The following is a 23,773-nucleotide window of genomic DNA, read 5'->3' on the forward strand; positions in this document are numbered from 1 at the left end:
ACAGTGGCATTTGCTAAACTCTTGCAGGATCTTGCAGGCACACAACTTCATATAAGTTTTACCCAGTGGGCCTCCTCACTCCTGTGGGAGCGGGGGGCTTCCACAAGTCCTGTGGGAGCTTGCCATTTGATTGGCTGGCAGCAACATGAAGAGAAATGTTACAGCCTCTATTACAGGACACAGGGAGTCACTCCCAGTGTCCTGAAAACCCCCCAAAAAGAAGGCATAGTGGGGCAGGGTAGTGACACCCCATCACCCTGGACCTTATGGGAGGGTCCCAGAGGGAGCACCCATGAGAACAACCTTTAGGGTGTTGCTGCATTCCCAAAGGACTAAATGGACTCTCACAGGAGCCAGCAGGACTCCCTTACTTCCCTGAGAGTCTTGGAATATCATTAACAAATATATAATCGGGTCATGCATGTGCGGATGTTTGGCTGTGTATGACAAGTAGGCTGTGCGGTTAATTCACACTGCACAAGGCCAAAAGCTGTACAAGGCAGTGCTATGACTACCCATGGGGTGCTGGGTGCAGGGCCTTGCCACAGACAGACATTGTGGCCAACTCCATTCTGCACACTGCTGAAGGCCAGGCGCAGCGAGGGACTGGCTGCTCGTGCGAGATTAGACATAGGTCCCGACTACAGTCCGCGGCCAACCGTACACTGTGCATAGAATGGTGGTGAGTGGGGGGGGGGGGTTGCTGCCCTCTGGGCTTAGCCACAGAGGGTTTGCCTGCCTATAAGGGGGTTGTATGTAGGGCTGGTGCTGTGGCCAACCCCACGATGCACAAGGCCGAGTGGGGTTTGGTTTAGTTACGTATGCTACTAAAATATTACTTTAGGTTAATGAAAACCTTATAAATTCACTGAAAAAGACAAAGTGTAAAGCTACGTTATAGTAAGGTGAAAATGTCAGTTTAAACGTAACATTTTAAGGTAAAAATACCACTGAAAAGCACCAGTTATAGTTAACTGAAGTAATTAGAACTTGCACCCTCTCTCTAGTTTGACAGTGCAGCTTTCGCCTGACCTATGTTATCAACAAAAAAGAGCTTTCAGATTAACCCCGAGAGAGGGGCTTAGGTTCCACCCACATGCTGGGTCCCCTAAGTATAGGTTGACTTGGCTTATCTTGTGTGCTTCCACTCAAAAAATACAGTTTGTTTTGCACATTTCGGCTTGTGGCAAAGCTTATACCCCATACAGCAGGACTGAGTTGGCTATGGTGGCAAGCCAATGATCATAGCTATTCACCTTACCTGTTTACCATAGAATGGTACGATAGCAGTCAAGGATTTTGACGCTGGTAAAATTGTGTACATGTACATAGAAGGTTTGTTCTGGCAGAATCCTTCTTAGGTAATCTTGGAGAGATTGTATTTTGCTTTGCCAACTGTAATTTTGTATACCTTTCTAATTTTATGACTGTGGGCCTGATGGTCGCTTTACCGAAAAGCGTACGCTCAGTATTGTAGGGCTGAGTTGATCATGGTGACAAGCTGTAGGGCTGATTGGTGCCCTGGGAAACGTTAGGTCCCATGCCATAGGTCTTGTCTGCTATTGTGAAATATTATGAAGGCAGTGGATCTAGCTTATTTATTGTGAAAAGCATTTGTTACAGCTAGTAAACCTTTAACAGGTTGGTATCACATTGTGTTACAGGCAACAAACACTTATTTTATGTGAAATCTCACAGTTTACTGCAGTAGGCAAGAGTTTTTGCACTGGCAATGCACTGACAAACCCTGGAGGTTTTCACTGTGATGATTCATATTCGGCCCTGTTGGGAGGGGCTGTATATATTGTTTTTTTCTAAATATTTGTAATTCTGTAACTATATGCATGATTATTTCTAGTTGACGTGCACTTGAAAAGACCGGTGCGGAGTAAGGTGTAAAGTGTAAAGTCAAAGGTAAAAGTATAGGGTATAGGATTCATTGGAAAAAGTCCTGCCAGATTTCATAGGATTGATATGTTTTCATGAAATGTTACAACAATTCCAATAGACTTGACCTACATATTGTGAAAAGTATTTGTTATATAGAATAGACTTTTATGGATGGATTGTTATTACACTGTGCTAAAACCTGTAGGCGTGTATTATGGTTAAATGGAATCTCACAGATTACCATGGGAGGCAAGGGTTGCATTTATTAACCTAATGCCCCGGGGAGCCCACCTATGGGGCTGTGTTCATAAAAGAGAGGGGGGTTGCATCCCCCCCCCCCCCGAGCCTCCAAAGGCCCTGGGGAGCCCACACTTGGGGCTGAAATTCCTTTATATGGCGAGGGAGAGCTGCGCGGCCACCTCCCAGAGCCTAATAAGGCCCTGGGGAGCCCACCTCCGGGGACAACATTTCTTCATATGGGGAGGGGGGGGGGGGGGGGACACGCAGCCCCTCTTTCTGAGCCTCTAAAGGCCTCGTGAGCCCCGGACCGAAACTTTGCAAAATGGAGAGGGATTCAAAAAGACCACCCCCTCCCTGAGCCTCAAAAGGCCCCAGGATGCCAACCCTGGGGCTAATTACTTTAAGGAAGGGGGTTTCCCTGAGCCATTAATGGCCATGAGTACCCTATCCCCTGGGGCAGGCTCAGATGATATGTCCCAGGGAGCCCACCTCTGGGACAAGGTGGTAAACCTGTCCGCAACAGCGCAGGCAGGGAAACCAGCGTTTGCTCTGGGGTGGCTGGTGCATTTTCGAAACTACCACTAAGCAGGAGCAAACACCAAGTCCGCTCCCAAGGGGGGGGAGGGGGGGGGCTTTGAAAAGACTCCTGCCTGCTAGAAGCAGACTTTATCTGTTTCCCTGCCAGCACTGAAATAGGCAGGAAAACAGATCAAAATATTGCATCCCACCCGCAGGGATAAGCATTAGTAGCTGCTGCCTATGGGCAGGAGCTGCCGGCAGGGGCCGCAGGAGCCTTGAGACTCCCCCTGCATCCCCCAACAAGAGTATGGTGGGTGCCCAGGGTAGGCACTAGGGCCATGTCTGTAATCCTATTACAAAATGGCAGATTCATAGTGAACATGTAGTGCTACGCTTTCACTGTGTTGTCTACTTTATATGTCTTTCACTTTTCACGTTATACGTGATTTTGCGAGTTTATGTATCTAGTTAAAAAGTCATGAAATTACCCGTAATCAAGGCATTCTACTCCGAAACGCGTCGGGTTTTCCAGCTTGATATCGTGAATAAAACTGTTCCCAAGCACTTTGGATTTGTGCCTTACTTTGCGGAAGGAGTGTGCGCGGTGATATATATATACACATCAGTGTGGTGGTTGCCACTCTGAAGTTATAGTTAGGATTCCCAGGTATGGAATTCCTCTGAATTTCGCTTGCCAATAACTTTGCTCCCATTTGACAAGTTTCCACGAAAATTTCCAAGTGTATAGCTTCTTCTACATTAGCACTTAATGGAAATTTTCATTGTGATAAGCCAAGGGGGTTCAAAGAAAGATGGGGGGTTGCAAAACAGCTCAACAGATCCGAATTAAATGTGGCAGAATTATAGAATATGATCCTTTTGGGCAGTACAGGTAGGTATTTTTAAAGTTAAGGCTTTTTAACTTGGTGACATCTGTTGTCGCGAAAATTTCACAGTATTTTGCAAAAGCACCGTGATACATAGTGATTGTAAGGTATTATGTTATTGACTAATGACTGCCTTTACAAAAGTTAAAGGGAGTTGCTAAAATTACACTTTGGCTGTGTTCTGGGTTATGGCCTTATACAGAGCTAAGTATTAGGTTTTATTGTTGTTCCCTCCCTTTCACAACGTTATTAAAGTTTTAATAGGTAAGGAAAATTATTTATAAGCTTCTATATATTTTTAAAAACGTAATGAAGTACCACAGTACTTCCTAGGAAAAACAAATGTTAATCTACCCTACCCTATACATTACACATAGTGTACAGCAGTGTGTTTTAAATTATTTTTACACATTTCACTCTTTATCAAAGGTCTAAGGAGTGCGGCGATAATACCTACAAATTACCAAACTAGTTACAATTTGTTTTAAAGAAACATGGTGCTCCCTAAACTGCTGTAAAAATATATAGAAAAATATAATTTTTCTACCGAAGGGAACGACAATAGAAGCTAAAACTTACCAAAAGGCCTTAACTCAGAAGGCAGTGAAAGTGTGCTGAAAACTACACTGCTGCCTTTTATGTTTTGTAAAGACAGCCATTAGCCAATCAGATCCTGCCTTGTCATTGGCATGTACCATGGAACAATATATAAATAGATATTTTAACACCTATAACTTTAAGACTAATTAAACGATTTACAATTACTACCAAAAAATACTATTTACACCACTTAATACATATTCCTGCATATTACATCTACAGCCATTCACCCACTTTCACGCTACACCTGTTTCAAGTACCCCACTCTACTCTATGCTATTATACTCTACGTTGCTAATCCACTGTATGCCACTCCACACCACTGTGCGCTATTACACAGTACACCACTATATTCTACGAGACTCCAGCCTATGCCATTCAAATGTACCCCCCTCCACTCTTCTGTATGCAAATCCACTCGGTGCCCCTCCATTCTGTGAAGATGCACTCTAGACCACTCTGTTTGCTATTCCACTCTATGCCACTTCACTCTATGCCTCTCCAGTATAAGCCACTTCACTGTACACCGCTCCACTGCACACCATTCCACTCAATTCTACACTACTCTACTGTATGCTATCCCACATTACGCCACTCCAGTGTACGTTATTCCACTGTACGCCACTACACTACACTCCACTCCACTCCACTGTACATCACTCAAGTCCACTGTACCGCAATCCATGCCAAACCACTATATGCTATTCCACTGTAGCAGCTACACTCTACACCACTCTACTTTAGGCCATTCCACTCTACGCCACTCAAATCGAGGCCACTCTACTGTACGCCATTCCACGCTAGTGCCCCCTACAACACTCCACTCTATGCCGTTTTACTCTATGGCACTCTATGCTATTCCTCTATATGCTATTACACTGTATGCCATTTCAGTGTATGGCACTCCACTATACGATACTCCCCTCTATGCCCCCACACGGTATGATACTACACTCGAAGCTATTCCACTGTATGCCACTCCAGGCTATTTCACTGTATGGCACTCCAGTGATCGCTACTACACTCTATGCCACTCCACTATGCGCTGGTCCAGTGTATGCCACTCCACTCCACGCCACTCCACCATACGCTGCTCCATTTTATGCCACTCCACTCTATGACATCCAAATCTACACCACTGCTGTATATGCTAGCCCACTGTACGCCACTCCAAAAGATGCCAGTTCACTCTATGCCATTCTACTCTGTGCCACTCCACTCTACACATTTTACTGTATCCTTTTCCACACTATTCCACTGTACACCACTACATTGTAACTCACTCCACTCCATTCTATGCTATTCCACTTCATGCTACCCCGCTGTTTGCTATTCCACTCCACGCCACTCCACTGTACACTATTCCACTCTACCCCTTTCAAATTGAGGCCACTCCACTGACCGCCACTCCACGCTAGGGCACTCTATGCCACTCCACTCTATGCTAATTTACTCTGTACCACTCTACTGTATGCACTTCCTCTGTATGCTATTCCACTGTACGCTATTTCAGTGTATGACACTCCACTATACGCTACTCCCCTCTATGCCCCTACACTGTACGGCACTACACTCTAAGCTATTTCACTGTTTGCCACTCCATGCTATTTCACTGAATGGCACTCCAGTGGTCGCTACTACACTTTATGCCACTCTACTGTATGCCACTCCATTATGTGCTAGTTCAGTGCATGCCTCTACACCACTCCATGCCACTCCATTCTATGCCACTCCACTCTGCTATTCCACTCTACCCCACTCCACTGTATGCCACTCCAGTGCACCACACTTCACACCACTGTACCACACTCCACTCTACCCCACTCCACTGTACCCCACTCCACTCTACAACACTCCACAACACTACTGTGTGCAACACTCATCCACTCCCCTAGGCGACACAAAATTCTATGATTTGAAATACATTTTAACTAAAATTAAAAGTTTAAAAATTCAATGAAAAAAACAAAGGTTAACCCTTTGTCATAATTAGGAAAACTTTAATTCTAAACAAACCAAAAAGTACACAAACATTACAAATTCTAAACGCAGTTATACCTTAAATTTATAATTTATGCACCACCTTTAAATTACTATAACTTCATTTTCTTTTAGATAAAAACTACAAAAAAATAAGAAATTCTAAAGTTCTAATTATACCTTTAATTTATAATTTATGCCCATTTGTTTTCAATGTACTCCTTTTATTGTTCCCCTTTCGATCCTCTACTTCTCCTCCTTTCATTTGAATGTTTAAGACACTACAGCTGTCCAGGTAGTGCTAACAAGTTGCTTGCTTGACGATCAAGTCATCTGCAGTGCACCACATCCAATGTGGCCACTTCCTCTAAACCAGGAGACGCTTTTGGAATGCTGTTCTCTGTACTGTATCATTGGTTACTATTAAAAATGGACAATATTTTGGTTCTTAATGTAGAGGCCAAGCTGGAACTTTAAAACAACAAAAGACTATTTACAATACCTCTGCAAGACTGACACCTGCTGCTATGTTTTGTTTTGCTATTGGAAGCATATACTTAATGTGTTTAAATAGCAGCATCTTTTTCTTTCTACTTGCGTTCTTTTAATTAATCTAGCATATGTTGCTCAGTTTCTCTATGTTTTATTACCATTGTGTCAGAGGGTTAATTCAGTTATGAATTAGTGGATGGATGACTGGATGCATGAGTGCAAAGATACGCGCCAGAGTGCATGTAGGATGACTTACTGAGTGACTAAACCCATCAATGAGGGAAAAGCACATGCATTGATAAATTAGATGTATTGTATTGGCATTGTCAATGCTTGTTCTTTATTTTAAAATTACTATCCCTTACATGCTATTGACAGGCCATTTTCAATTATTCAATTGCTGTCCATATTGGAACAGAAACGGAGACAAGCTTTCCACTTCTTTAAATACATAGGATCTTTAAATCCTGTCACCAATATCTATATTTCTTCAGAATGTTTTTTTAATTTTTTTCATTTGTTTTACACCATTTACAATTCAAACAAACTTTTTATAACGAACACAGCGTTTTGTTTGCTTACATGTTAGCTGAAGAATACCCAGTCTTCAAGTGCACAGTAATGGCTTTGTCCCAGTGCTTTCGTCTGTGTCCTATTTAGTGAATAGGGGTTGAGTAAGGTCCTCGTGCCAGAGCCCCCTGCAACATTTCTCCTGACCAGCTTGCCCGCTACCCTCTGCTGTCGGTCTACTTACTACCCTCCGTTTGTGTAATTATTGCTCATTTCTGCTCTGTTTTGTCCTTTCTGCTCCCTTTCTGGACCCTGTTTTTGCTAGTTTTCTGCCTCCTGTTTTGCCTTTCCTGCACAATTTTCTGCCCTTTTTTGTCTTTCCTTTTAAATGTTTTTCTCTTTTTGGCCCTCTGCGGCTCGGTTTTGCCTTGTCTGCTAGTTTTTCTGCTCTCTGTTTTACCTTTTATGCTAGTTGTCCTGTGCTCTATTTTGCATTTTCTGCTCATTTTTCTGCCCTGTTTTGCCCTCTTCTGCTCTGTTTTTTATTTTCTGCTCATTTTTCTGCCCTCCATTTGTGCCTCCTCTGCTCATTTCTTACTCTGTTTAGCCTTTCTGCACGTTTTTGTACCCCACCCGGTTTTGCCTTTCTTGCTCATTTTTCTGCCTTCTGTTTTGCCTTTTTTGCCTTTTTCTGCTGGTTTCTTCCCTCTTCCTGCTGTCGCCCCAAGACCTGTCGCAGGAGGAGCTGGCATGACAGAGACCTCGCACCCCAGCACACAGTTACCCTCACGGGTGACCGTGCTGCACTCTACAAATGCTGATTGATTGAAAAATGTATTTGTGCTTATGTGTGGAAATGCAAGTCCTATTGCAACAAAATAAAGAACACCAACATGAAACCTGCTCGCAAGAGCACATCTGGGTAGGAGCTTTCTTATGTTTCTAATCTGCTTGTGCTTAAGGAAGGTTTTCTGGCCACACTAATAGCATCCACTGTCCATGTTCCTTCATCAGACCCTGACTCACGAGGAAGCATGCCTGCCAAACAAGAGGTTTACTCACATGAAGAAGAGTGGGACAACTTGCTTAGTTACAGATGCTTGGGATAGGCAAATCTATTTTGAGGATAACTTGGCTGCCCTCCTCCGGGTTTCATTACCCATTTCTCCATGTAATCCTCTCCAGCAACTGCTTTGACTGAAAAACTAACCGAGAAAATAACAAGCCTTTCTGAATGCAACCATATTCCACCCTTCATAAAATTAAAACATCTGTTAATGCCTTTACAAGGCACACAATTACCCACAAATTGTTAGTTCCATTTTTACTTTGGTAATTATTTTGATCACTGGTTTAGCAGTATAAACTCGTATTTAGTGGGTTGCTCTGAAAAAGGCCAGATGGCAGGCCCACACGCTCGACTGAAACATATATGGTCGAAATTCATCTTATGGAAGTGGCTAAGACGTATTTCTTGCTCCGGTCTGTAAGGACTGCCCTACATTGGCTCAGATTCTTTGGTTTACCCAGCTGGCTATAAGCAACATTACCCTTTGCAACACTAAACAGCGATATTCACTGTTGTGCACCAAAAATGTGCATTTTCCATACACACATGTACAACTAAGTTTACATACACATATGGTAAAATGTTTATTTTGCTCGGTCTACATATCTTAGTTAGACACAGCCTGCATTTCTCCTGCCCATTTCTGCTGCATGGCTCCCACTGCATGCTGAGCATGGCATCCTGCAACAAACACTACCTGCCTGCACAAGGAGGGCACTGATCTCCACTTAAGGCCTCTCTGTCGCCTCTGGGAAGCTCTCTGATGAAGCCATACAACATTAGGCTACCCTTGAAGAATCTGAATTTCTCATGAGCTTCCAAAGAGAACTACCAAGAAAGCCTCCACCATGAGGCCAGCGGCGTCACTATGGGGGTGCGGGGGGTGCGGACCGCACCGGGTGACACCCTCACGCGGGGTGACACCATAGGGCCGGTGTGGTGCAGACTGCAGAGCAACGCAACGACGCAACCTAACTATTCAGCAGGAGGAGGTGCCTGTGCGCAGCGCGCACTGTCTCCTCCTCCTCCTCCGCGTCTGCGCGCCTCGGCAGTGACGTCGTCACTAGAGGGGTGCAGTGATGTTGTTTGGAATACGGGAATCCCGCATGCGCATTGGGCCCCAAGTGCGCGTGACTTGGCATCACGAGGGACGACGAGGAGGAGGTCTTGTCTCAGGTCACCGCTTTAATTTTATTTTATTCCAAGGACAAGAGCGGAGCCTGGTTTAAGGCTAGCCGCCGACCGAGGTAGTTACCCCCCCCCCCCCTCCATCTGCCACCAACTCAGCAGGTGAGTGGCCTATTGCCTATTCACACAGTAGAGTACTTCTTGTAATTAATTCCTGCAAAGTTCTCTGCACACGGTCAAGACAGCCTTTGTTACTTGGTCTGTGCGCCTTATCGTGAGTTATATTGCCGTAAGCTCAGCAGCAAGCAAGTGTGTGGCATGGTAATGGTTCCAAATGAGCGAATTTCCTGATGTCTGCTCCTTCGTTTGAGTTTGATTGACAGACAAGCTCGCCAGTGCGAGGGAGGGCCAGAAGGTGCACCATTTAGGGGTTGGCGCGCGTAACGGTAACAGTTCAGAATACTGTACATAATAAGATGAGAATGAATAATTATTTTAACGATAGGTCGATATTGGTTTAATGGCCATTTCTCAAACGTTGTGATTGCAGCTTTGCAAGGAACTTGTTACGTATGGGGTTTAGCGTATTGACTCTTCAGTTCACACTTTAGTGGTCAGCAGACTAAATAAGTCATGGGGTGTCATATAGTTTAGCTTTCTGCCAGGCTGTTGTTGCGTGTACTAAAGCCAGCCATATTTAGAGTTCACAGACAGTCATGGTGAATCCTCTGAATGCATTGTAAGTTTGCTGAATACCTCTCACGATTCATATGGTCGCACAGCAGTTTTTGTTTTTCGAAAACATACCCCTAAAACGGGAGTTTCTATTTGAAATATTAAAAACAAATTGCCTTGATTCCTTGGGAGCTTTCAGCCAGTGTATGAAGTTCATTTTTATATGTTTCCCTATTCGGGACTGCCTGGTTTCTTCTTGGTGGTCCCAAACAAAAGGTACGTACGTTCGATTGTCCTTTATAATCAGGCTGTACAGTGGGAGGTACTCAGATTGATGGTCTGACTCTGTACTCTGTCGGGCTGTCTGTCTAAGGTTTCTGCCAGCAGAGCTGATGGGCTACCATCAGTGGAAACATGACAGTCCAACTAACTTGAAGTAGGCGAACAGACCATGAGTTTCATGGATAGAAAATACTTTATGTCGAAACACTTCACCCCTAAACCCATCACTCTTAAACTCTTCAGCACAGACTTCAACATGCTTAAACCCATTATCTATCATCTCCAGCCCTAAACATTTGACCCTTAAAAATATCGATTATTAATTTTAAGTCTACAACAAATGCACATGAGCAAACAGCTTGGCAATGAAATAGATATGCCCAAATGGTATGTATGTTTCCTTTGTGGGGCCCAGGTAAAAAAAACTCCATGCATGTTATGCAGTCTATTTTAAGTGACAAAAGAGGCATTTCAGTGCACATTGGGCCTGTAGCAATAGTTTTAAAAAACTAATTAAGATGTAAAGATCACTTTATATGGAGCATTCCTAGGTTAGCGTTCTGACCAAGGAATTCACAGGAAACGTTGTGTTATTTTAAGTTAAACAAAAGTTGAAAGCAATGTTGCTCATCTATATGCTTTTGTACCCAATTAAATTAAGTCATATACTATGGCAAATCTCATTTCTTCAAATACCCTCCCTCAGCCGGTATGGGCCTGCAGGGCTGCCGTCTTCCCCACAGGCCGGGAGAAGAAGACTTTTCACCTCATAATGAATGCAGGGCACGAAGAGGTTAACTTCTCAAGTTCAAGGCTATAAACCACAGCATTACGCCTTCATCCCTCTGACAGAAGAAGGATGGGTCTGAGCAGTTGTTGTGCCAGAACCAATGTTTCCTTAAAGGGTTTAATGCTGAATGCGGAGTGTAAATGTCTCCAGAATATTGTGCTTATAGCAACGTTTTCTGGGCGGTAGAATCAGAGAAAGTTCCCATTCAGACTCCACATTTATGTTTGTTAATTTTACCGTTTTTCTTCAGGTGCAGGTTTCTCACGTGCTCTCTCCTGTCTTTTCTTTATGATAGCTGCAGTATTGTGCGCATTATATTCTTCTTGATGTTATACCTCTCCTATTCCAGCATCTTGTGTCACCTCAGAGGAACTTGTTAGAAGCCAAGAGATTTATGCTGGAGAACTGTTGGCTCTACTGATAGATCATGCAGTCTGTGTGTTCTCTTTTGTACTGCCAGTCACTGGTGTATTCAACTGTGTATGTTTGTAAAATAACAACCTAGGCAATTCTAGTGAATAGAACTTTAAAAATAATATATATCTCATAGTCAGAACAATATAGGCAGTGAAACGAAAGGGTGAAAAATATAATTCTTTTTTAATTGTAAATCCTGAGTACATTCGCAGTTAAAAACAAATTTAATATACATAAAAAAATTTTTTAAGACAAATGTTAAAATAAATGTGGGTTACATAGGGATACAGAATGAACAAATATAGTGGCAAAACTGTATATTATTCGACGCGCGTTTCGGCGTAGTTTACGCCTTCGTCAGGAAAGCTAAGGCCACAATTCCTGTGCTCCAAGGGTCAAGCGGAGGATTTCCAGGAATTTAGGTAACTTATTTTTCTGGTAGATGGATGCCTTAATCGATGATTGTTCATACAAATAGAGAGGATGTTAAAAAGGGAAGACTGTTCTTTTATGTTCTATATTCCGATAATTCCTTAGATATAGTATGACCTTATTTTGAGGAAGTTTTACGTAAAGATGACAGTCCTTTATTGCTTCATTGCGAGTGGTTCTTATATAATTAAAAACCTGGTATCTGATAGATTCTGTAAGTGCCGGTCTTGATAAAACGATGGATATATGAAACAGTAACAATAGAAGCGTCGCAGGTATGATATAACCTTGTTATCTAGACGCGTGGTTCGATGTCGACCGGGCTCTTTAGACAACTGTGTAGCCTTGGACCGTGTCATGTATGTGCATGTAACTTGCATGATCGAGGTAATTATTAGCGGCGATACTACGTGTCTCTCGGTCCTCTTTCAAGTGCTTGCCGTCCTTTTTCCCAGCAAACCCCCCCAGGGGCGGCAATCTGAGGGATAGCCCCGGGCGCAACAAGCTCTAGCTACGCCTCTGCTCCTATAGTCGGCTTCAGGATTATTAACAAAGTCGGATCTTGAATCAATGATTTAAGTTCAGCAACTTTTCACCAGCAAACCGAGTTTTATGCACATCGGGGCAACCTCCCTGCATCAATTATGGATCTGCCCTTAGTTGTGCTCTAAGGCCTGCACCTTGAACTACAGCCTTCTCTATTTCTGCATGATGGGAAATTGTGTAATGATCGAATGTGTTCCACAAAAATCGATAAATAACGTGGGGATTTGTGGGACCCATCAGATCTAGTGGCGTTTAATGCCAGGGAAATGAGGTGGCCTTCATGAAAATAAAACAACACGCGGGGACAAGTCGGGGCCTTCGGGAAGGGCCACGGCGCCAGCTGGGTGAGGCCGGAACAGAGATGCATGCGCTAAAATTGAATCACTAACATGAAACAACACATCATTAACAAAAAAGTGAGTTAAAATAGAACAAAATTGAAATAAATCTGTGAACAGTAACCATGACAAATTGCCCAGTGTATGGAGGCAACAGAGGAGAGAAGAAGGCTTCGCAAGACATTAGAAGCCCCGGTGTTGTAGCACCAGCAGGTGGACCCTAGCATGACAAGTGTGTAGGTTAACTTTCAAGGCTTGTCCACCACTATTCATACTGAAGTTCACCTCCAGTCTTGAGGGCAGGCCCATGAAGCAGCACACCCTAGAACAACAGTGACCCTGTCACTGAGATCACAAGACCCTTGAGAAGGGCCAGGCCAGCTCTAGGCCGGTACAACCGGTGTGACCGCACCAGGTGCTGACTTTAGGTGGAGGCATAATTTTTGCAAGTATATTATGGTTTTAAAAGCGCTTGCTGCCTCCTTCCTGACCTCCAGCAATTTTCGGTAACAATAAAAATGCCGTGAGGACTCTGGTGATCAATGTTCTTCCTAGAGAGAGATCGGAATTTTGTCTAATGGAAGATTTGACTCATAGAAAGGTAGCTCAGAGGGTTAATGTACCTGCTGCAAAGAACATGTACCATGCAGATCACAAAGTGCACATAATGTAAATAGGCCAGTGGGCTACTGCTTTTGTCAGAGAGATCCTTTTGTTACTTGCAGTTTATAAGTTAAAATCCTAACATAGAACAGTGAGCTATTAACTGTCATCTACTCCGCAGCAACACAAGTCACATTTTTTATTAACTTTTGATACGTTTGAGCTACAAACAATTTATTAGTTTAAATGGTCAGATCATGCTGCAGATCTTGCATTATGAGGCAAATATGGCAGAGCCATTATTATTTAGAAAACATTTGCAAACTAGGACTTTTAGTCATTTATGTTTGAACTGCTGTTTTGGAAAAGGGAGAAGTGCTGATGACAAACTCCATGGCTCGGAGAAAATGCCTTGTGCTTCCACATTTTATCGTATTTGGGGACATTCTGTGATTAGAAGCATATCCCACTTTGTGAATACATTTTACTGTCAATAACTCATTATAACCTTAAATAATCATGTGTATCCATTGGTTGATAAAACTGGGCAGTGAATCCAAACAAATACAAAAAATTGGGATGTTTGCGCATTCTGGCCACGCCTCTGGCTCTGCCCACTGATCCAATCCTTGGGTTATTCCTGCCCTCTGATTCTCCGCCCACAGTTCCCCTACTTTTTTCCCCCCACTTCGAACACTGATCTATCGTGTTGCTGGATAGTGGGAACACCACACCAGTAAAAAGTACCATACCTATGATATTATAAATTCCAATAAACTGTTGACTAGCAGGTAGCCCACTGTACAACCTGATTAATGAATCATTATCACACTGTTGTTAACAGGCACATTTTGTAAATATAGGACCTACATTTACAAACGTTACTAAGGATTCTGTATGGTCCCGTTATTTGCCAACTGTGTCCACTGGCGGACTCGGGGCGGAGGAGGTCCATGCGGTAAGTCGTGAGGGGGTGACACCATGATTTACCCGCACCGGGTGACACCAACCCTAGTGACGCCACTGCATGAGGCCACACTGTTCTCAGAATTCTCTCAGATGAAGCAATGCCGAACAAGTTCCAGACTGAACACACCTCACTTGCTCGCTCACACCATTCAGGATATAGTTCAAAGATTGGGCTTTTTTATATTTATGGCAACTCTCCTGATTTACCCGTCAACCGTATCACCTAACTAGCAGCAGCGGAGTCAGAACAAACAGCAGAACAAGGGACAGATGACAGGGCACTCGCTTTTCTCAGACTGGCGGCCATTTTTGTACTCAGCTTCCATTTTAAAAATACACATGCATGCCTGACTGAACACTGTAGCGACATTAACTAATAAGTGGCAATGTATGTATTTATCTTTCTTGTGCATTAAACAAAGAAATGGCCCACACCCCAGAGAGAAATATGGAACCATCGATAAACTTACGTACGCTGATTGCCCCTTGGGGTTGGGTTTGGCGGCTCGCACTGGCTTCTTGGAGAGAAGGGCTTCGATTTTCCCCAGATCTCGCTTCTCCACCGCCTCAAAGAGCTTCTGATCGTGTTTGTTCCATTTTTCAATCTGATGGAAAAAAAAATGGAAAACCTATAAAGTCTTGATCATACAATAGACTTAGATTGAAGGTGAACGGCAGAGATATTGGTAGGAGGAAACTGCCTGTATCTTGCACACGCATTTTGGTAGATCCCTGCTGCCCTGGATGCTATTGAAATATAATTTTGGAGGATGAGTTCAAAGGTCAAGTCTAAGCAGGTGCGCCGCACTATTGGCACGCCTGGTATGTGCAAGTTATTCACAGCGTGTGACGCGTGTCCACACCTTCCCCGGTTCTAGGGGGCGACCAGAGCAAACCGCTTGTTTTGAGTTTTTCGGCAGGCAAGTTCATACTCTTAGAAATTGTGGGAAATCGTGAGAAAGCTAAACCACCGCACAACAAAACTCAAGCGGTACATTTTGCAAGTAGAGTCAAAATCAGTTGCAATCCCACTTTTGTGCAATATTCTGTATACACACTGTACCTCAAAGTGGGGTAAACCCATAGTGGCACAGAGAGGAAGTGGGCCAAAGTGTGTGCAAGATCCTACCCTCTAAGCTATGGGCCTCCCACGACAAAAGTAGGTATTAATGACCCCGGAGCAGTGCTTAATTTGTAAATAAACGAGTGCCAGGGCCCTCGTCAGGAAGCCACTGCAGCTTACGCCACCCACTGCCCCTGCCAATGACAGTGCCATCTGCAAATGTGAAATGTTAGAATATTGTAGGCCCCCAAAGCTATAAGAATGGCTTGGACAGCAGATAGTAGTATATTTCAAACCATGTTGAATTAATAAACAAGTGTTGGTGTGCTGATATCTAAATTAGACAAGCAGTGGCAGACTGCCATAAGTTCCGGTGCTGAGCACCGGAAACCACCGGGTCAAATTAAGCACTGCCCCGGAGCCCACAGCTGGATTAGAAGCATTCATGCCTAACAGACCCAGGACAGGACCAGGAGTCTGTGTGACCACAAATCTATTCCAATTGCTGAACAGAAGCCTACGTGACCAACATGGTGCTGTAGTCTTATCTTTGGGGTCAAAAGAAGCCTCGACCTCCCAGAGAACCAACGGAGTCACAATTACCTTTACCTTGGTAAAGGCAGCAGGTCATGGAGCACCTAGTGCTCCGACCACTTTACAGAATTCGTATATACAGGGGACACTCAGTTCCATATCAAAGATAATGTTGTTCACATTAATTCAGTCTTCGGGATAACAACCCAGCCATTACAGATCAACAATCCTGCAGTTCCAAACAAGCAGAAACCATGCGTCGCCAGCGCTTTCCCTCTGGAAGCGCGTGCATTTTGAAGACCCTGTGCCCTTCCATTTAGATTTCTTATCCAGCGGACTGACCGCCTGGCAATGCTGGAGTCTGAGTCTGGCAGATGTCAACATCGAGCTGGCCCTTGTCGAGGCACATCCTATTATTTCCTGTAATCAACTGTTTTCCCAATCTTTAAACCGTCCAAGCCATTCTCTCCAACAGATACCTATGACATTTTCGAATGTTGATTTCAACATTTAGAAAAAACATTTAATTTCACACGAGATACAGCAAAGTGAATTTCACAAAATGTTTCTGCTTTTTCCACAATTGTGTGACCCCTAGAGACAATGTCTGCGCACAGGGACCCCTTGGATAGATTTCAGAGGCCTCCACACCGCTTGCTATTGATCCCCGACTCGTTCAAGAGAGATCCCTTTGCTCCCGAGCACGCAGCTTAAAGTGCACATGTGACAGCAGACAGGGTGTGTGCCGGGCTGTAATTACAGGCCCATCTACAGGTGTGCAGTTGTCACGCCTTGCATCTGGGACGCCAGAGGGTGCGACAGGGAGTGCGCCCGGCTGATGCTCAAGCAGGAAGCGAACCACACGCGACGCTGGTCTTTCTTTCCAACTCTTTTCTTGCAGATCCAGTGGCGTAGGAAGGAAGGGGGGGGGGGGGGGGGCGCCCCGGGGCTCATCACTGAGAGGGGTGGCAAAATGGCAAAAATATGTGTTTTAAACACATATTTTTGCCATTTTGTGAGGCGGGGGGTGGCAAGAAATTTTCCTCACCGGGTACCACCTAACCGTACTACGCCACTGTGCAGATCAACACCACATTATGGCTGAGACGAAGCAATCATTCGTCCTACTTGAATTCACCTTGACAGCCAGCCAAGAGCCCCAGACCTCGATGAGGTCAGCGACCTGCAAACCCACCTCGACCCCCGTGAAATGAATCGGGTGCATTGAAGCCAGCAGGATCACCCTGCGCAAAGATCCATTCTGAAACCACCCTCCTTGGAGACTGCACGGGTTCAGAGAAATGACTTCACTAAGGAGAGAAGCCAGTTTAAAAACATATGGGCTGATGCCATGGGTCTCCTACATTTTAGCACTATTTTCATGTGGCTAGTGCAGCCAGGCGTGAAGATGGGCCTAACCACTGCTCTGCTCGTGTCATGGCTTCAGTGTAGGCCAACATACAAACTGCAAACGCGCCACTGTTTCTAGGGCGCGCTTAGCGCAGCCACAGGCAGATAAGCGCCTAAAAACTGCAGTGTTTGCATCCTGTGCTTAGAGTTGACATGTCAACAACAGAAAATAGCAAACTATTTTAATTACGTGCATTGAGCAGGTAAGTAGCCAATAGACTTTAGTCTGAATCCACATACACACCAAACTGATTGCATATGGTTCCAACAGGGCACTGCAAGCAACTTGGGTACTGCTTGCTTGCCTGCTTTGTTTGTTACATACAGTGGTGTACAGGTGGCGCAGGTATGGTATAGATTGCACCATATTCATCAAGTGCTTAGACACACAGACCATGGTTGCGGCACTTCAGGAATCCTGTGCCTAGTACAATCAGACACACAAAAACTGCACTTTTAAATGGCAGGCCTCGTGTGGAGAGGTAGGCGGAAATAGCTTCATTATTTTAATTAATGTCTTTCATATTTATGTTAGGAAATCTGAAAGGAATGCAGTAGTATGAAACAATGACATTTAATCCCTATATTCAGTATAGTCAACAGACTGGCGCACTGCCCAGAGCAGAGCCTGCCACCTTGCCCACCACTGCAGGCCAGAACACACTCGCACATCTACCACAGACTTTGGCAAACATGCTCACCTGTCCTTCACAGAATTAAAAACACGCAGTGTGGTTTCCAACAGGTCATCTTACCAACGCAAGCATGACTTCACATAACTGCAATACAGGCCCTGCGATAACCGAAGACAGAACGGTGCGTAAACCTCAACAAGCCTGGCCATAGCTCTATCAGAGCCCCACACAGTCCCTAAAAGACCCCCACACGATTCACAACAGTGCTTCCCATAGCAGTCAACAGAACCCCCTTGAGCACTCAGCAAACCTTCACATTACCCTCAACAGACCCTCACGGCGCCACCGCAAGAACTTTAGATAGACTCCGCAGGCACCACTCTATCCTCGCCATCTGTCTATTCATCACATGGCACAAGCTTGACCCATCAACAAAGTCAACGCCAGGGAGTAAGTATTTCAGAAGTCGAGAGCCTGTACCAATATGAGCATTTTTCCCATGGTTTTTGCGTGATGGGGAAGGGGTGCTCCCTTATGCAACACAAAAACAGAGGCATTGGAAGCCATCAATATTTGAGGCAGTACTGTCTAGTACAATGATTAGTCGAGACAGAGGGCCTTATTTAGTGGTTGACAGAGGGGACACTCGGTTAAAACAAGATAGATTTCCAAGCCGCAGTCATACAAGTCCCATTGGTTATAATGCCCTTGCAACGCGTTGGACAGGACGTCTGCTACGTTTGTAATGGAGTTTTCCATCAGCCAAACTCTAAAAAAGGTTTAAATACTCTACATTTAACCTACTTGAAAATGATTGATCGGGTCATTCAACATGGGATCAAAAGCTTTCTTGCATGAAACAGAAATTCAACCCAAACCAAGTCACGTGTGATGCACTGCTGTGTTTCACTTTGGCATCAAGGTCAGTCTGCCTCAGTTATCCTCCATCCAAGCATGAATGAGAAGGTACTTTATGTTAAGTCAATGAATAAAGGTGTGGTGAACTGGGAACTGAAGGAAATTTATGACTAACTCGTCCCACCTTTCCTTTAAACAACTTTTTTTTTTTTTCTAGTCTCACTAAAGTTTCCAAGCTGACCAATTAGGACAGTTCTCTCCAGCAAACAGTTTCTCACTTACCTATTAAATTTCATGTCACTTTGCCAATCCATGATTGAGGAACAGTCACTCGGGATTCCTTAAACACTCAGGGACCAAGACCAATATACCGCAAGCTATTGTCTTTGTATAGAGAATTGATGTGTCTTTGAGTTATAATAGTCCTATTTTGGTTGTCACACTTCGCCATATTGGCACCCATGAACAGGTGAGTCATATAAAGAATTTGTCTCAGATGGGCTTTCACAGCAGCTCCAAGGACATTTTCTAAGGCCCTTACCAGGTGGCTGTTGCGGCACCAGTGGTTGTGAGACTTTATCAGAAGTTTCCAGCGATCTCTACTTGGGATTTAGAGAATAGTTTCAATAAGCAACAACATTTGCCTGTGAGGTGATTGTGTGCAGAAGCCTTGAGGGACCAAAGTTGAACTTTCTTGGGACAAACAAACAGATCAAAATTCTATGCAAGAACCCTTTTCTCCCAGAGAGTGAGAACCCTCACAACTTGGCTTTCAGCAAACAGAAGAAACTGAGAAGTTTCTTTGCTTTCTGGTAGAAGAGATTTTAACAAGAGGTTTCCTTCAATTTTAGTGAACAAAAGCTTTCGACAGCGAGGCAGAACTTGGCCATAGATGAAACTCGAGAGACTTAGGTTTACACTCCTCCTTCATATTTTAGCCATTTTTCAATTACAACATGGGTTAACATGAATAAATCTAATGGTGTGAAGTATTTCATAAACACTGCTCTACTCTGAAGTCATTCCCTAGTTTAGTGTGCTTGGTAATGCAGTATGAGTCAATTATTTCTAACAATATATGGCACAGCATGATCCATAACCAAAAAGTAGTGTCAGAGTGCTTACAGCACTATAATAATAGTGTAGGTAGAGTCGAAAGAACACAGGACGTCTCACCAAATGTCCAGGTACGTTTGTGAGTAAAGGCATTCCTGATATTACATTGATGTTGCATACAAACCAGGCCTAACTGTGTGCCAACATGAATATGTATGTGTGAGGCTTCGGATCTAGCGAGCTAGTACCTTGAAACGGATGCCATCTAGCAAGTGTTCGTGAGAGTGCCATAGTATTTTAGCTCAAAGTTTACATTAGCCATGCTAGAAAAAATAAGAGAAACACAGCCGAAAGGAATCTTCACTACATGTAGTCTACCGGACGGACCAATGGATTAGCACTACAAGGCCGTTCAGGCTTGCATGGAACAAGCATGGAAGGATGAAGGAAACCGAATCGGTTGAAGTTATTTACCATTAAAGTACGTCTCTAAGCAGATCTATATCTCCATCTATAGGTAAATAGATAGATAGATGGATAGATTTCACTGAAACACCTAAAGGATAAAGCGGTGGTATAAATGAGGAAGGTAGTACAATTTTAACTTACATTATGAATTCACAGAAAAAGTCCTTCTGTTAAAAACAAAGAAAATAGAATTCGCCAGTTATATGTAACTAACAAAGATAACTAGTTCCACAATTGATTTGAGATGTCATCAGTGATGCATTAAGTGAAGCCTTAAGAAGCCCGTGCAGGGCTTGGCTGTTGTGCCTGGCCTCCAGCCCAGCCTTGTGCCTAACATCACACTGGCAGCCAACACCCCTACAAGTGATCAATCGGTCTCAAATCGCCATCAAATACTTTTTTTAATGATTTTTTAGGTCCTGCTGGAGCCCCATGAGACCACACGGGCCTGCTAGGTCAGGCAAGAGTCCTGCAGGACCTCGAACATGCCAAAATATATTGTTTTCCTTTTTGGGCTCTAAGGGGTCCCTCTGAGACTCTTCGACAAGGCCTAGGGGGTCAAAGTATTTCTATCTCCTTGTATGTGTTTTAAAAAATGTTTTCATGACTCAGGAATCCAGTCCCCCAGTCCTGAAATGGTGGCAGCAACATTTTTCTTTATAATGTGGCTGCCAATCACATGGCCCAGTCCCGCTGGATTATCGCGAGCCCTGCCAATCAGATTTCTTTTGTCATTTTTCCCCCACCGTAGTCCTGTGTCAACAGATATTTATAATATTTTAGCCTTAATTTCTCAAAAACAGTTGAAAAGAATTACACCAAATCACAAAAAAGCATGCTTTTGGAAAATATCTAATTTGCCAAATTTGGTTTAACACTGTTTAGTCGTTTCTTCTGGATCATTGTCTAATTTTTCTTTTAAAAAATGTATGGTGGAAAAATGTTTCGAGTCCCCCGGTTTCTCTCAGGCCCTGCAGTTTTTCAGGAACTTGTTATTTGGAAAGTTTTGTGAAGATTCTTTAAACGGCACCAAAGTTATTAGCAAAAAACAAAAAAAACAACACCCTTGCAATGGAAACTACACAGAGGTTTCCCTCAATGTGATATCTATCTATCTATCAAATCTATCTATCTATCTATCTATCTATCTATATTTCTCTCTCCTTTCTCCAGCCGGTTCCCAGCTTTTCTTGGAATCGAAAAAGGCATATATATATATATTGTACCTACTGGCGGTCACCAGTAGCTAGTAATAGTGAGGACATAGTTTCCATAAGAAATAATTTTTTGAGTGCCTACAACTTTGGCATCGTTAGACCAACCTCCCAAAAAAGTGTCAAAGTAGGTTCTGTGTGTCATGGAAAGTTTGGGGATGATCTGTGCATTGGGGACCGAGAAATAGGGGCACGAAAACAAGGTCCATTTGTAATGTTAATTCCCAAAGGATCGCGTTGTTGAACCTACAGCCCAAACCGCTGCACCGAATTACACCAAATTTGACAGAAAGGTGGGGGTTACTCAGATTGTGCTTTTTGTTTTTTGGTGCAAATCCGTCCAGTAGTTTTTGAGAAATTTAAGCTGAAAATTATGGATAGATCTCTGGCCGAGGATATTTCGCAGTGGTTTCGTGATGAATCGTGAATGAGTAAGCCAACGGGAATGCTCTGATTGGCTGGACGCAACCAGAACAGAAAGTTGCGGCTGTCATTTTATTGTCCTGGAACGTATCCAGAGGCTGAAAATTTGTGTGAAAGCTAACATAAGAAGTCAGGGTGGAGAAACTCCGACTCCATGTTTGAGAAATAGGTGTGTTAGTGACACAAGTTGTATCCAAAATAGATTTTTTTTTTTAATCTCTGTGAATATTCGCGACGACGACGCAACCACCAGTGTGTACCCCGTGAACCGTCATGGGGACGTCACGACTATCGCGAAGCCATTGCGAATACTGGTGGAAATATATATATATTTGTACACACTCGCCGGTCACTTTCACAGAGATATTTATCTACTCACATATCCACTAAGACACTCATACACCCAATCACATACTAACTCACGCACAAACATTCAGTCACATACCCACTCAGATACTCATGCAACCACTCACATACCCATTCAGGTACTTATGCACCCTCTTACAGACTCACTCGAAGAGTGACGCACCCATGTACAGACTCACTCAGAGACTCATGCACCTACTTAGCAACTCAGTCAGACTCATGCTTACAGTCTCATACCCACTTAGAGACTCAAACTCACCCACAGACCCACCTAGGCACTCATGCACCCACTCACAGACTCAATCACACACTCATGTATACTCTCACAGACCCACTGAGACACCCATACACCCACTGACAGATCCACTGAGACACTCCAACACCAACCCGTACAGTCACTTCTACACTCAGTCACTGACCCGATCAGAGACTTATGGACTCAGTTATTCACTCAAACACTCAAACTCACACACCCACTCACAAACTCACTCAGATATACACCCACCCACTCACTCACCCAGTCAAGGCTCTTGCATACACTCACAAACCCACCCAGACACTCGCCCTCCCAGTCACAGACCCACTCAGATACTCATGCATGTACCCTTTCACTCACCCACTTGGAGAGTTATACTCTCAGTCACAGACCCATTGAGACACTCCTACATCCACACACAGACCCACTCAGAAAATCACACACACATACAGTCACTCACACAGACACTCAGAGACTTATGCACCCAGTCAGTTATACACTCAGAGACTCATATACCCACTCACAGTCACACTCAGAGATCCATGCACCCACTGAGAGAACCACTCAGCCACTCACACTGCCAGTCATAGACCCACTGAGAGACTCATGCGCTCACCCACCCACTCCGACTCCCACTTAGACACTCATGTATCACTCACAAATCCAGTCAGTCCTAAACTCAATTACAAATGCACAAAGGCACTCATGCACCTACTCACAGATTGAGTGAGTGACTTACGCAATCACTGACTCATTGTGCTACTGATGCACCCACACATTTTGTTACAGAAGTATTGATAGACTGATGTACTGTCTCACAGATCCTCTCAAATACTTATACAGTGAGAGACTTAGTGATATAGTGATGCATGCAGTCACAGATTATACTGAAAATGTTATGCACTGTGTTATAGAGATATTAAGGGAGTTGCACATGCTATTATAGAGTCATTTAGATAGTAATGTGTTTAGTGTGTTGGTTATAATCCATTTTGCAGTTATAAGTTTTGAATGTGGTGGTGGCTATTGATGTCTGCATTTGTTTTGTCGTTTCACGATGTATTCGCGGTTTTTGCGGCTGCTGATATCATGGTGACGCCAATATGAGTTTAAACAGTGCAGT

General features: G+C 43.8%; 1 protein-coding gene across 5 annotated transcripts in view; it reads right to left on the bottom strand.

The window, feature by feature from the left end:
• ANKRD35 (ankyrin repeat domain 35) overlaps positions 1-23,773 on the bottom strand; it is a 612,001-nt gene that overhangs the window by 108,222 nt on the left and 480,006 nt on the right. For 4 of the 5 annotated variants that reach the window (XM_085639308.1, XM_085639310.1, XM_085639307.1 and 1 more), the window contains one exon: positions 14,842-14,972. In XM_085639308.1, the coding sequence (XP_085495434.1) occupies positions 14,842-14,972 (131 nt within the window). Of the gene's footprint in view, positions 1-14,837; positions 14,973-23,773 lie in introns of all 5 variants that reach the window. The other variant, XM_085639311.1, reaches the window with a different exon arrangement.

This window comes from Triturus cristatus, chromosome 12 (assembly GCF_964204655.1).
Source record: "Triturus cristatus chromosome 12, aTriCri1.1, whole genome shotgun sequence".
NCBI lineage: Eukaryota > Metazoa > Chordata > Amphibia > Caudata > Salamandridae > Triturus > Triturus cristatus.